Source organism: Carcharhinus amblyrhynchos, chromosome 18 (assembly GCF_965287045.1).
Source record: "Carcharhinus amblyrhynchos chromosome 18, sCarAmb.v2.hapA, whole genome shotgun sequence".
Taxonomy (NCBI): domain Eukaryota; kingdom Metazoa; phylum Chordata; class Chondrichthyes; order Carcharhiniformes; family Carcharhinidae; genus Carcharhinus; species Carcharhinus amblyrhynchos.
In genome coordinates, this window is record NC_137341.1 from 3,619,413 (window position 1) to 3,634,176 (window position 14,764).

Here is a 14,764-nt window from a genome sequence, read left to right on the forward strand (position 1 = left end):
TGTGGGTGGAGTTTCTCGAGCACTGTTGTGTGTTCCTGATACACAGTCCAGGGTCTCACTGTAATACAGCAGTGTGGTGACAAGAGCTACTCAGTCCACTAGGATGTTGTTGAACTGCGGAGGTCTTTGTTGTCAAACGCTCATCGCTGCTGTTTATAGAGCTGCAACAGCTTGCACAGTGTTGGATTTGCTCATTAATGGTGACTTTTTGAGAGAGGTGGTTGCCAAGGTATACTCATCAAATTCCAGAGCGTCTCCTTCAGCAGACGTGGCAGGTGGCAGATTTGGCCGACGAGGTTGCACGTCAATATGAGTTTTGTTTTCGGAAAGATGGTGCTGTAATACCACTGGATTACTAATCCAGAGGCCCAGGCTAACGATCTGGATGACGTGGTTCAAATCCCACTACGACAGCTGGTGGAATCTAAATTCAATTGACAAAATCTGGAATTGAAGGCTAACCTCAATAGTGACCATGAAATCATTGTCAATTGTTATAAAAATCCATCTGGTTCACTGACGTCCTCTAGGGAAGCAAATCTCCCATCATTACTGGTTTGGCCTATATGTGATTCTAGGTCCACAGCAATGTAGTTGACTCTTAAATGCCCTCTGAAATGGCCTAGCAAACCATTCTGTTTCAGAGCAATTGGGGATGGGCAACAAATGTTGTCCGTGTTAGTGACACCCACATCTCATGAGCTCTGAGATGCAGAGGGACCTGGATATCTTAGCGCATGAATCACAAAAGGCTAGAATGCAGATGCAGCAAGCAATTATATAGGAAAGCTAATAGGTTGATATTATTTATTGCAAAAGGAACGGAATACAAAAGTGGGGAGGTTATGCTTCAGTTAGACAGAGCACGAGTGAGACACATCTGGAGTACTGTGTATCGATCACAGTATTTACGGAAGGACGGAAACGTGTTGGAAGTTGAGAGAAAGTTTACCGGACTAATACCTGGAACGGGTGGGTTGTCTCGTCTCAAGGAAAGACTAGAAGAGCGGGTTTGTATCTGCTGGAGTTTAGAAGAATAAGAAACGTCTTGATTGAAATATATAAAACCCTGAGGGCCCTGACATGGTAGATGTGGAGAGTGTGTTTCCACTTGTTGAAGAATCTAGAACGAGGGGTCATTGTTTCCAAAACTACCTATTTAAAATGGAGATGAGGTAAAATGCAAAGGGATATAGATAGTTTAAGTGAGTGGGCAAGGGTCTGGCAGATGGAGCACAGTGTTGGTAAATGTGAGGTCATCCATTTTGTAGGGATAACAGCAAAATGGACTCTTACTTAAATGGTAAAAAAATTGCAGCATGCTGCTGTGCAGAGGGACCTGGGTGTCCTTGTGCAGGAATCTCAAAAAGTTGGTTTGCAGGAGCAGCAGGTAATTAAGGCAAATGGAATTTTGTCCTTCATCGCGAGAGGGATAGAGTTTAAAAACGGCGAGGTTATGTTGCAGCTGTACAAGGTGCTGGTGAGGCCACACCTGGAGTATTGTATTCAGTTTTGGTCTCCTGACATGAGAAAAGATATACTGGCACTGGAGGGGGTGCAGAGGAGATTCACTGGGTTGATTCCGGAATTGAGAACATTGAACATAGAACATAGAACATTACAGCGCGGAACAGGCCCTTCGGCCCACAATGTTGCGCCGACCAGTCTTATTTTTAAAAAAAAACATTGACCCACTAATCTAAACCACTCCCTTTTCGTCCATAAACCTATCCACCGATCTCTTAAACGCCCCCAAACTAGGCGCATTTACAACTGCAGCAGGCAGGGCATTCCAGTCCCTCACCACCCTCTGGGTAAAGAACCTGCCCCTGACATCCGTCCTATAACTACCCCCCCTTAATTTAAAGCCATGCCCCCTCGTGCTAGATTTCTCCATCCGAGGAAACAGGCTATCACCATCCACCCTATCTAAACCTCTAATCATCTTATATGTTTCTATAAGATCCCCTCTTAGCCGCCTTCTTTCCAGTGAAAACAACCCCAAATCCCTCAGTCTGTCCTCATAGGACCTCCCCTGCATACCAGGCAACATCCTGGTAAACCTCCTCTGCACCCTCTCCAAAGCCTCCACATCCTTCCTGTAATGTGGGGACCAGAACTGCACACAGTACTCCAAGTGCGGCCGCACCAGAGTTGTGTACAGTTGCAACATGACGCTGCGACTCCTAAATTCAATCCCCCTACCAATAAACGCCAAGACACCGTACGCCTTCTTAACAACCTTATCTACTTGATTCCCAACTTTCAGGGATCTATGTACACATACACCTAGATCCCTCTGCTCCTCCACTCTATTCAAAGTCCTCCCGTTAGCCCTATACTCAACACATCTGTTATTCCTACCGAAATGGATTACCTCACACTTCTCCGCATTAAACTCCATCCGCCACCTCGCGGCCCAGCTCTGCAACCTGTCCAAGTCACCCTGCAAACTTCGACACCCTTCCTCACAATCTACCACACCTCCGACTTTGGTGTCATCAGCAAACTTACTAATCCACCCAACTATACCCTCATCCAGATCATTAATAAAGATTACGAACAGCAGTGGCCCCAAAACAGATCCCTGAGGCACACCACTCGTAACCGAACTCCATGATGAATAATTACCATCAACCACCACCCTCTGTCTCCTATCTGCTAACCAATTCCTGATCCAAGTACCTAAATTACCACCAATCCCATACATCTGCATTTTCTGCAGAAGCATACCATGGTGAACCTTATCAAACGCCTTACTAAAATCCATATATACCCCATCTACTGCCTTACCCCTATCCACCTCTTTGGTCACCTTCTCAAAGAACTCAATAAGGTTAGTAAGGCACGACCTTCCCACTACAAAACCATGCTGACTATCTCTAATCAATTCATTACTCTCCAAATAACTATAAATCCTATCCCTAATAATTCTTTCTAAAACCTTGCCCACTACAGAAGTAAGACTCACTGGTCTATAATTCCCAGGGAAGTCTCTGCTCCCCTTCTTAAACAATGGGACAACATTCGCTGTCCTCCAATCTTCCGGTACTATACCAGAGACCAACGACGACCTGAAGATCAGAGCCAGTGGCTCTGCAATCACCTCTCTTGCCTCCCATAGAATCCTAGGGTAAATCCCGTCTGGACCAGGGGATTTATCTATTTTCAACCCTTCTAGAATATCCAACACATCCTCTGTATCAACTACAATACTTTCTATTTTACACCCCTTCACCCCAGTGACCTCCTCAGCTACATTCATATCGTCCTGCGTGAACACCGAAGAGAAATAATGGTTCAATGCCTCTCCAATCTCTTCCGGTTCCACACACAACTTCCCCCTACTGTCTGTAACTGGCCCTAATCTTGCCCTGACCAACCTTCTATTCTTGACATACCTATAGAACGCCTTAGGATTCTCCTTAATCCTATCAGCCAAAGTCATCTCATGTCCTCTTCTAGCCCTTCTTAACTCCCTCTTCAACTCCCTCCTAGCCAATCTAAAGCTTTCTACTGCACTACCCAAGGTCGGCTTATGAGGAGAGACCGAGCAGACTGGGGCTGTACTCTTTGGAATTCAGAACAATGAGATCTTATAGGAACATATAAGATTATGAAGGAAATAGATAAGATAGAAGCAGGGTAGTTGTTTCCACTGTCAGGTGAAATTAGAACGAGGGAGTATGTCCTCAAAATAAGGGGGAGCAGACAGAGGATTGAGTTGAAGAGGAACTCCTTCACCCAAAGGGTTGTGGATCTGTGGAATTCCGTGCCCAGCGAAGCAGTTGAGGCCACCTCATTGAATATTTTTAAGGCAAGAATAGATAGATTTTTATGAACAGTGAAGGAATTAAGGGTTACGGTGAGTGGGTGAGTAAGTGGGACTGAGTCCACAAAAAGATCAACCGTAATGTTATTGAATGGCAGAGCAGGCTGGAGGGGCCAGATGACCTACTCCTGCTCCTAGTTCTTCTGTTCTGTCTGAGGGGCATGAGATTTGAGAACTCTCTGAAAGGGCAGTGGAAGCAAAGTCTTTCAATATCATTAAGGCAGAGGTGGATAGATTTTTGCTAAGCAAGGGGTGATAGGTTATCGGGAGTAGGTGGGTTGCAGACCAACTATGATATTGTTGAATGGCAGAGTAGGCTCAGGGCCAAACAGCGTATTCCTCCTTGTCTGTATGAAAGAACAAATTTTCAACTGTTTTGAGGACAGGCCAAGTCTCATGTATGCAGGATTGAAGAGATTGAGAGTGGCTGGCAACTCTGGCAATGTTCCCACTTACACCTCCTGGAGAACATGTTTTTTGAAATTAGACAAGGTGTGAATTCTTAGTATTTTAGCTTTTAATGTAACCCTGGCAGAACCATCCAAAGTTTGCAATTCAAATCACAATTTTTGATGGTTCACAATGCAGAGCAATGGCTTGGAGGAAGTTTGTGCTTCTGGGCGATTGCCCTGCACATGCTTCCTGTGAAGCTCCATAAGGAACATCCCACAGCATCTTTGGGATATTTTCCTCCCCCTCCACACTGCACCCCCTGCGCCTCCCCCCCCCCCCCCCCCCCCCCCCCACCACACACACACGCACACCCCCACACACATCCATATACACGCACCCCCACGCCCACAAACATACACACCCTCCCACATACACCACACCACATCACACCCCATCCCCCTGCACACACATACATGCGCGCGCGCGTGCACACACACACACACACACACACACACACACACACAATCCACGCTGGGAGCTATGGCCCCATACAAAATGGATAAAGGGGCACTGGAGAGGGTGTAGGGAAGATTTGCAAGGATCTTACCAGAAATGTCTGGAAAACATTGACTGGCTGCGTCTCATTTCTCTTGGAAAAAGGCAGCTGAGGAATGACCTAATGAGGGATTTAAAATAATGAAAGTTTTGCTGGAGGGAACACAGAGAGAATGATTTCTCTTCTGGAGAACTGGAGGCCAGCAATCGTCATCCAGAAATCCAATAGGAATTCAGGAGAAACTTCTTTACTGAGAGAGTGGGAACTCGCTCCCATAGGGAGTGGTTGAAGCAAATAATTAGACGCATTTAAGAGGAAACGTGACAAATATGAGGGAGAAGGGAACAGATAGTTAGGGTGATTAATTTAGAAGAGGAAAATTGGAAGGAGGCCCAAGTGGGCCATAACCGCGAGCTTAGACTGGCTGGGCTGAATGGCCTGTTTCTCCTCTGTATATCCTATATAATCCTGTGTAATGAAATGACAAAGCGGCATTGGTACAAGACAAAAGGAAGCTGTAATGAGAAAAACACACAAAACATGGATCTCGGTCTCCTCCATGTGACTCTCTCTACATGGCAGGACTCCTTAAACTCCACTCCACGGGCTTGACTGTCATTCCCACCCTGCACGTCTGACCTGAGCTGAGTAACCCCCTCCCAACAAGAGGGCTGGATACCACCCCCCCCCCCGCCCCCGCCCCCCGCCTCCCCCCCCCCCCCCCCCCCCCCCGCCCCCCAACCAGTTCAACCCGTCTACCACCGCAGCATCCCCACCCACAAATGTCTGCACGTGGTATCAGAAGGCTGGGTGAGACAGACGTGGCAGAAATTTGCTACAGCTATGGGAACGAATATCAATCTAACACTGATTACCATTCCAAGGAAGTTACAATCCAGAGCTATACGCTCTGTGAACTAACCCAAGGTTTGATTCAGGTTTAGCAGAGCTCCCCCTCTTTTCGATCCCCTTGGCAATAAAGCCTCGTTTGGCTTTTTTTTTTAATGTTTGCGATTTGATGTATTTGCACTCTGAGGACTCTCTGTTCTTCTGCCTCGTTTAGACTTTCAGAGTAACGTGTGACCTCCTTATTCTTTTTGCCAAAATGTGATGTACTTCAATTATCCATGTTGAACTCCACGTGCCACATTATCTGACTGTTCCAAAATCTCTCCCGCCTTCCACTCTGTTACATACCTTCCCTTTTCTTCTTGCTCCTCCACCTCATCATCACACCAACTTTCCCTGCTTCACTTAAAAACTGTTGATACCCAAGTACTCCTGGTTCTAACATCAATCTGAAACGTTAGCTCTGTTTTTTCTGTCCACAGATGCTGCCAAGATTTGCTGAGTTTTCCAGCGATATTTTGGTTGCGTTTCAGATTTCCAACATTTGCAGTATTTTGCTTCTGTACTGGTCACGGTCATTGTTTGAGTTGCAGAACGGACGGTAACTGAAATCCACGGTATACAATTTGTCGAGATTCAACTTTTAAAACGGGCTTTTTTCAGATGATCAGAAACCTGCAAAGACTACAGGATCCATGAGAGCCAAGTGGCAAAATGAGCAGGATGACTCTCTGATGGAGTCCTGGGACTCTTTATTGAAGTTCAACAGGTCACAGCGAGGTCGTATTGCCAACATGGATTTTGAGGGAGACGTTTTTGATGAGTTTTTGCAGGAGCAAAGAATCGGGAGAGAGGCAGGATTGAAATGCTTGCACGACGAATCGATGCGCGAAACCAAGGAGGAGAAGGAAGAACCAAGAACGGACCTCGAAAGAGACGACGACGGAAGCGATTTTGAAATCCCAGTTTTGCCGTGCGGCTGTCATTTAGTTATTAACATCACGTCGACCTGGGGCGATCGCCATTACGTCGGACTTAACGGGATTGAAATATTCAGTTCAAGTGGAGAACCGGTGCAAATAGCACAGATAAGAGCAGATCCGGCAGACATTAACATTTTACCTGCTTACGGTAAAGATCCCCGAGTCGTCTCGAATTTGATCGACGGCGTAAACAGGACACAGGACGACATGCATCTCTGGTTAGCACCTTTCACTCCAGGAAGGTCCCATCTGATCTATATTGATTTTGTAAATCCTTGTCACTTAGCCATGATTCGAATTTGGAATTACAACAAATCCAGAATACATTCTTTCCGCGGTATTAAAGATGTTGAAATGTCATTAAACGGGAAGTTGATCTTCAAAGGAGAAATCGCCAAGGCGTCCGGAATCTTAAACGGAGGTAAAGAACGTTTGATTCGTTGCTCTATATTATGCTCCGCAGTGTATTTGAACGAAGCTGGTATAAGCAGTCGTAGAGGGTTACAGCACGGAAACAGGTCCTTCGGCCCAACTTGTCCACGCGGCCCTTTTTTTGGTAACGACTAAACTAGTCCCAATTGCCCTCATTTGGCCCATATCCCTCTGTACCCATCTGACCCATATAACTGTTTAAATGCTTTTTAAAAGACAAAATTGTACCCATCTCTAGTACTACCTCTGGCAGCTTGTTCCAGATCCCCTCTGTGTGAAAAAATTGCCCTTCTCGACCTTTTGTATCTCCCCCCTTTAACTTAAACTTACGTGCTCTAGTTTTTGACTTTGGGAAAAGATGTTGACTGTCTACCTTGTCTTTGTCCCTCATTATTTTATAGGTCTATATACGATCACCCTTAAGTCTCCTTTGTTCCGGGGGAAAAAGTCCCAGTCTATCCAGCCTCTCCTTTTAACTCAAATCATCAAGCATGGTAGTAAATCTTTTCTGCACTCTTTCTCGTTGAATAATCTTTCCTTATCCCATCCAGTATTGAGCGAAAGGTCATGCAATCAAGTTGCAGCTTTGCATTTGGCCACCATAGAGTCAGTATGAATTACATCACTCACATAACATTAAAATATCAACGTTTATTTTCACCCTCACTCACCTAACTCTGATTGTGGAGATGCCAGCGTTGGACTGGCTGGAGTGGGCAAAGTAAGAAGTCTCACAACACCAGGTTAAGGTCCAACAGGTTTATCTGGAATCAGGAGCTTTCGGACAACTGTTCCTTCATCGGGTGAGTCACTCTTACTCGTGTAACGCTGTCAGCATAACTTTCAATTTATTTATTACTTGTGCATTTACTTCACTTTTCTTTAAACAGATCTATTCACTTTCTTTGTGGTGGAGAGTTCCACATTCTAACCATTCTGGGTAAAAGAGGTTCCTCCTGAATTCCCTGTTGGATTTGATGATGACTGCCATTTATTTATGGCCTTCATCAGAAGCGAAAACATTTTCTTTGTCTACTCTATCAGACTTTTTCATCAAATTCATCGTAGAATCATCGAATCCCTCCGGTGCAGAAGAGGCCATTCGGCCCATAGAATCTGCACAGATTCTGTCCTATCCCTGTAATGCCACACACTGTACCATGGCCAGTGCACACCTTTTGGACTGTGGGAGGAAACTGAGGCACCTGGAGGAAACCCACGCAGACGTGGGGAACATGTGCAAACTCCACACAGTCACCCAAGGCTGGAATTGAAATTGGGTCCCTGGAGCTGTGAAGCAGCAGCATTAACTATCGTGCCACTATTCCTTAAATGATCTTTTTCTTAGAAAAATTTTCTAAAAGTGAATGCTATAGGAAAATAGTTGCCTTTCAAGTGTTCTACTGCATTCCTGTCAACATGGCTGAGTCTGAAACTTGTGCATTGAAGTCCTCCCTGGAGGCTGGAGACAATTGTCTGGGTTGGCCCTTTGTATAGTAAGACGTCTCACAACACCAGGTTAAAGTCCAACAGGTTTATTTGGCAGCACTAGCTTTCAGAGCCTCAAGCTCCTTCTTCAGTTGATAGAAAGACACAAACTCAATTTACAAGATAATGGTTGGAATGCAAGTCTTTACAGGTAATCAAGTCTTAAAGGTACAGGCAATGTGAGCGGAGAGAGGGTTAAGCACCGGTTAAAGAGATATGAGTTGTCCCCATACAGGACGGTAAGTGAGATTTTGCAAGCCCAGGCAAGTCGTGGGGGTTACAGGTAGTATGACGTGAACCCAAGATCCCAGTTGAGGCCGTCCTCATGCATGTGGAACTTGGCTATCAGTCTCGCTCAGCAATTCTGCGTTGTGTGACATGAAGGCCGCCCTGGAGAACGCTTACCCGAAGATCAGAGGCTGAATGCCCGTGACTGCTGAAGTGTTCCTCGACTAGAAGGGAACACTCGTGCTGAGTGATTGTTGAGCGGTGTTCATTTATTCATTGTCATAGCATCTGTATGGTCTCCCCAGTGTAACATGGCTCAGGATATTCTTTCCTGTAGCGTATCAGGTTAACAATGTTGGCCAAGTCGCAAGAGTATGCACCATTTAACTGGTGGATTGTGTTCTCACGCGAGATGATGGCATCCGTGTCAATGATCCAGCACATCTTGCAGAGATTGCTGCGGCAGGGTTGTTTGATGTCATGGTCACTGTTCTCCTGAAGGCTGGGTAGTTTGTTGCGGACAATGGTCTGTTTGAGGACGTGCGGTTGTTTGAAGGCAAGAAGTGGGGCCACGGGGGTGGCCTTAGCAAGATGTTCGTCTTCGTCGCCGGTACGTCGAAGGCTCCGTAGAAGATGTCGTAGCTTCTCCGCTGCAGGGAAGTATTGGACAACGGAGGGTACTTTGTCCACTGTGTCCGTTGTTTGTTTTCTGAGGAGGTCGGTGCGGTTTTTCGCTGTGGCACGTCGGAACTGTCGATCGATGAGTCGAACGCCATATCCTGGTCTTATGAGGCCATCTTATGAGGGCGCCTGTCGGTGTCTGTTGCAGTCCTCCTCATCTGAGCAGATCATGTGCATACAGAGGACTTGTCTGTAGGGGTTGGCTTCTTCAATGTGTTTAGGGTGGATTCTGGAGAAGTGGAGCATCGTGAGGTTATCTGTGGGCTTGCGGTAAGGTGAAGTGCCGAGGTGACCGTCCTTGACGGAGATGCGCGTGCCCAAGAATGCAACAAATTCTGGAGAGACCTCCGTGGTGAATCTGATGGTGGCACGGAACCAAATGATGTCATCATGTAGTTGTTGCAATGATTGTTCGCCATGAGTCCAAAGGAAGAAAGTGTCATCGATGTATCTGGTGTATAGCATCAGTTGAAGGTCCTGTGCGGTGGAGAGATCTTGTTCGTATAAAGATGTTGGCATATTGAGGTGCGAATTTGGTCCCCACGGCTGTTCCGTGTGTCTGGATGAAGAACTGGTTCTGAAGATGAAGAGGACGCGGTCCAGGATGAAGCAGATGAGTTGCAGAATTGCATCTGGAGATTGGCTCTTGTCGGTGTTGAGTACTGACAGCAATGCTGTCGTCGTGGGGGATTCTTGTGTAGCACTGCTCGTCATAATGGATGTCTTGGCACAGTACACCCCCAAGACAACAGCATTGCTGCAACTGCCTCAGGACTCAATGCCGACAACTGTCAATCTCCAGATGCAATTCTGCAACTCATCCGCTTCATCCTGGACCACAACGTCTTCACCTTGAACAACCAGTTCTTCATCCAGACACACAGAACAGCCATGGGGACCAAATTCGCACCTCAATACTCCAACATTTTTACGCACAGGTTCGAACAAGACCTCTTCACCGCACAGGACCTTCAACTGATGCTATACGCTAGATACATCAATAACATTTTCTTCCTTTGGACTCATGACGAGCAATCATTGAAACAACTATGATGACATCACCGAGTTCCAGGCCACCATCAGACTTACCATGGACTACTCTCCAAAATCGGTTGCATTTTTGGACAAGTGCATCTCCATCAAGGACGGTCACCTCAGCATTTCACTTTACCACAAGCCCATGGACAACCTCATAATGCTCCACTTCTCCAACTTCCACCCTAAACACATTAAAGAAGCCATCCCTACAGACAAGCCCTCTGTATACACAGGATCTGCTCAGGTAAGGAGGATCGCAACAGACACCTACAGATGCTCAAAGACACCCTCGTAAGAACAGGACGTGTCTTTCGACTCATCGATCGACAATTCCGACGTGCCAACGCAAGAAACCGCACCGACCTCCTCAGAAGACAAACACGGGATACAGCGGACAGAGTACCCTTCCTCATCCAATACTTCCCCAGAGCGGAGAGGCTCTGACGTCTTCTTCGGAGCCTTCAACGTGTCATTGATGAAGACGAACATCTCGTCAAGACCATCCCCACACCCCCACTTCTTGCCTTCAAACAACCGCACAACCTCAAACAGACGGTTGTTTGCAGCAATCTGCACAGCCTTCAGGAGAACAATGACCACAACACCACACAACCCTGCCACAGCAACCTCTGCAGGACATGCCGGAGCGTCGGCACGGGGGCTATCATCTCACGTGAGAACGCCTTCCACCAGATACACGGTACATACTCTTGCGACTCGGCCAATGTTGTCTGCCTGATGTGCCGCAGGAAAGGATGTCCCGCGGCATGGGACATTGGGGAGACCGTGCAGACACTACGACAATGAATAAATGAGCACCGCTCAACATCACTCAGTAGGGGTGTTCCCTTCCTGTCGGCGAACACTTCAGCAGTCACGGGCATTCAGCCTCTGATCTTCGGGTAAGCGTTCTCCCAGGTGGCCTACACGACACATGACAATGCAGAATTGCTGAGCAGAAACTGATAGCCCAGTTTCGCAGACCTGGATCTTGGGATCACGTCACATTGTGTGCAACCCCCATGACTTGCCTGGGCTTGAAAAATCTCACTCACTGTCCTGGCTGGAGACAATACACATCTCTTTAACCTGTGCTAAATCTTCACTCCACTCACATTGTCTGTACCTTTAAGACTTGATTACCTGTAAAGACTCGCATTCCAACCATTATCTTGTGAATTGAGTTTGTGTCTTTGTATGCCCTGTTTGTGAAAACAAGTCCTCAATCACCTGAAGAAGGAGCTCGAGACTCTGAAAGCGGTGGCTTGTGCTGCCAAATAAACCTGTTGGACTTTAACGTGGTGTTGTGGGATTTCTTACTGTGCCTAGCCCAGTCCAACACCGGCATCTCCACGTGTTGGCTCTTTGTCACAGTTCAACGAAAATTCTGCACTGTTATTCAGATGAGGCGTTCAGTCAAAGCCTTGTCTGCCCTCTAAGCAGGGTGTGAAAGATCCCACGTTAACGTTCAAAGAGCAGCGGAAGTCTCCTGGTCCATCCCTCAGTCAACACTTCAAACTGACCATTTATTTATTTCATTGTTGCTCGTGCAGCAACTGGCTCCCGCGCTCTCTGCATTGAAACACTGACTTGCTCTTTTAAAGTACATTAAAGTGCCGTGAAGTATCCCGAGCTTACGAAAGGTGTAAATGAAAAGTTGTCAAAAACACATCAGATGAAGTGACTATAACATATATTGCATGTTTGGAATGTCCCAACTTGTTGGGACTCTGAATTGGATTTGATTTGATTGGATTGAATTGGAATAAAGCATTAAAAAAACTTGCATTTTACATATATATAAAAATAAAAAGTATATAATTTTATATATTGCCTTATATCGCTTCTCAGCTTTTTGACCAAGATCAAGTGTAGATTTACTGTCCTGCACTTGATAGAAGTCAATGAGATTACACTGAGGCTTCATTTGAAGCAATTTTTAAAAGCGGCATCTCGGCCTTTTGGCTAAGACGCAAATGAGATCAAGCCCTGGAGGGGGTGCAATGCCTGCTCCGATCAGCTTGGATCATGTAGATCAAGCCTAACTCAGGAAGAGGTTTGCCTGTCTTCTCAGCTTGGATCTGGAATGTCTCGCTTGTTGAGACTTTGAATTGGACTAAATTGGATACAAACCAAAAAAACCAAAATAGTGCCTTTGACAGTATGTAGATATGTTCAGTCGGTACACCCCCGAGATTCCAGATACTTATTACTACACCCACTCCTGTAATCCTGAAGTTGATTTAGTCTTTATGATAAACTGTAACTTTCAATTGCTGAATTATGATTGTCAGAAGGAATAAAATATTAAAAACAGTAATTCCAACATTTGTAACGCGAACCCTTGCAACCCACTGACATTGTTCTTTTTGGTAGCTTTGCCAACTGTTCCAATTTGCTTAGACTCAGGAAATATTTCTTAACTTGTTTGCATTCTCTATTTTTAGCTTTGGAGCAGTTTGGGGACACTATACTTTTCACTACAGATGATGAGATTTTAGATGCAGTGTCCCAGTACGATGAAACCTTCACAAGTAACGTTGATTATTCTCAGCCACTCACGTTGGAGGAAGAGCTGAACAGACCTAGTACTGCAGATGGTGAAGGAGATGAGAGGCCGTTCACACAGGCTGGCTTCAGAGCAGAGGACGAACAGGTAAGGAAAGCCTATAGGTTCTCCCTTCACACCAAACATTGTTGCTTTTGAAAATACATAATGGCTTTAGATACCATACGATAGACCTGTTAGAAAAACAGCAACCCAAGGGATTAAAGTGGCAGTGATTGCATGGAAATTGTCTATGGCATAGGACGTAGCAGAATGGTCGTTTGTCAGGCTGAAGGGGAGCGTGCAGCTATGTCTCCCAGGAGTCAGTGCCTGGGTAACCCCTCTCTGGTATTTATTCATGATGTGGAGTTGCGGGGGGACGAGGCATCATTTCGAAACTTGGAATGCAGTGAACAATGAGAGTGTGGTAACAAGATCTCTGGGGGACATGGACAAACTGGCAAAATGGGCAAGAAGTGCGGCAGATACAATTTAATTCAGAGAACTGAGATGATTTGTTTTGAATCAGGAACATACAGAGAACACAAGAACATAAGAAATAGGAGCAGGAGTAGGCCATCTAGCCCTTTGAGCCTGCCCCACCATTCAATAAGATCATGGCTGATCTGAAGTGAATCAGTTCCGCTTTCCCGCTTTCTCCCCATAACCCATAATTCCCTTGTCTATCAGAAATCTATCTACCCGTGACTTAAATATATTCAGCGAGGTAGCCTCCACCGCTTCAGTGGGCAGAGAATTCCAGAGATTTACCACCCTTTGAGTGAAGAAGTTCCTCCTCAACTCCGATCTAAGCTGCTCCCCCACCACCCCCCCCCCTCCCTTATTATGAGGCTGTGCCCTCTAGTCCTGCTAACCTTTCTAAGCGGGAAGAATTTCTCCACCTCTACCCTATCTATCCCCTTCATTATCTTATATGTCTCTATAAGATCCGTCCCAGCCTGCTGGGACTTTAGATTGCCTGGCAGCACGAAGGTGGGACTTCCATTTGGGTGAGGAATGGAAGTGCACCTTGTACCACTTAGCCCTCCTTGGAGTTTTAAATTACTGTGGGGTGGCAAGGAAAATCCTGTCCACAGAGTACAAAGGCAAGGAATTTCTGCGAAACCTTTCTAAAGCACGAGTTTGCCGTTATTGTAGCCAGTTCTGGGTACCTCACTTTCAGAAGGATGTCAAGAGAAGGTGGAAAGGAGATTTACTAGATTGGTACCGGGGTTGAAAGACTTAAATTGGATCAAGAGACAAAATAAACTGCAGCCTTCTCCTTAGACTTGGCCAATACTGATTCCTCGCTCAACATCACTAAAACAGGTCATCCGGTCAGTGCTGTTTGTGGGGGCTCGCTGTGTGCACAATGTGCTTCCTGCACTCTCACCAAGCCTTTGATCTGTTTTGGTGTGATGTTTTTCGTTTCTGTACTTTTTCCACTCTATCCTTTTATCTTTTTTCTTGCAAGAACTCATGGGAGCAGACTTGGGTAATCGTGTCCTCTGATGTCCGCTTTCTCATTGGCATCTAATTTCTAGGAACCAAAGTTAAAAGGTGGGGTGTTGGCTGGGAGACTTTGGGAGAGGTGAAACTGGGGGCTAGTGGTTACAATGCATTTCACCTTATTCCAGAAGTTGTGATGAATCCAGAGCCACGAATACTAATGTTTCAGGAAACTGTTAGCACGAGCTGGTGTAAGAAAATCTAGTTGCTAAAGCATTGAATTGAAC

General features: G+C 45.9%; 1 protein-coding gene across 4 annotated transcripts in view; it reads left to right on the forward strand.

The window, feature by feature from the left end:
• katnip (katanin interacting protein) overlaps positions 1–14,764 on the forward strand; it is a 126,998-nt gene that overhangs the window by 71,460 nt on the left and 40,774 nt on the right. For all 4 annotated transcript variants that reach the window (XM_080206271.1, XM_080206275.1, XM_080206273.1 and 1 more), the window contains 2 exons: positions 6,294–7,034; positions 12,928–13,136. In XM_080206271.1, coding sequence (XP_080062397.1) covers positions 6,294–7,034; positions 12,928–13,136 — 950 coding nt within the window. The remainder of the gene's footprint in view (positions 1–6,293; positions 7,035–12,927; positions 13,137–14,764) is intronic.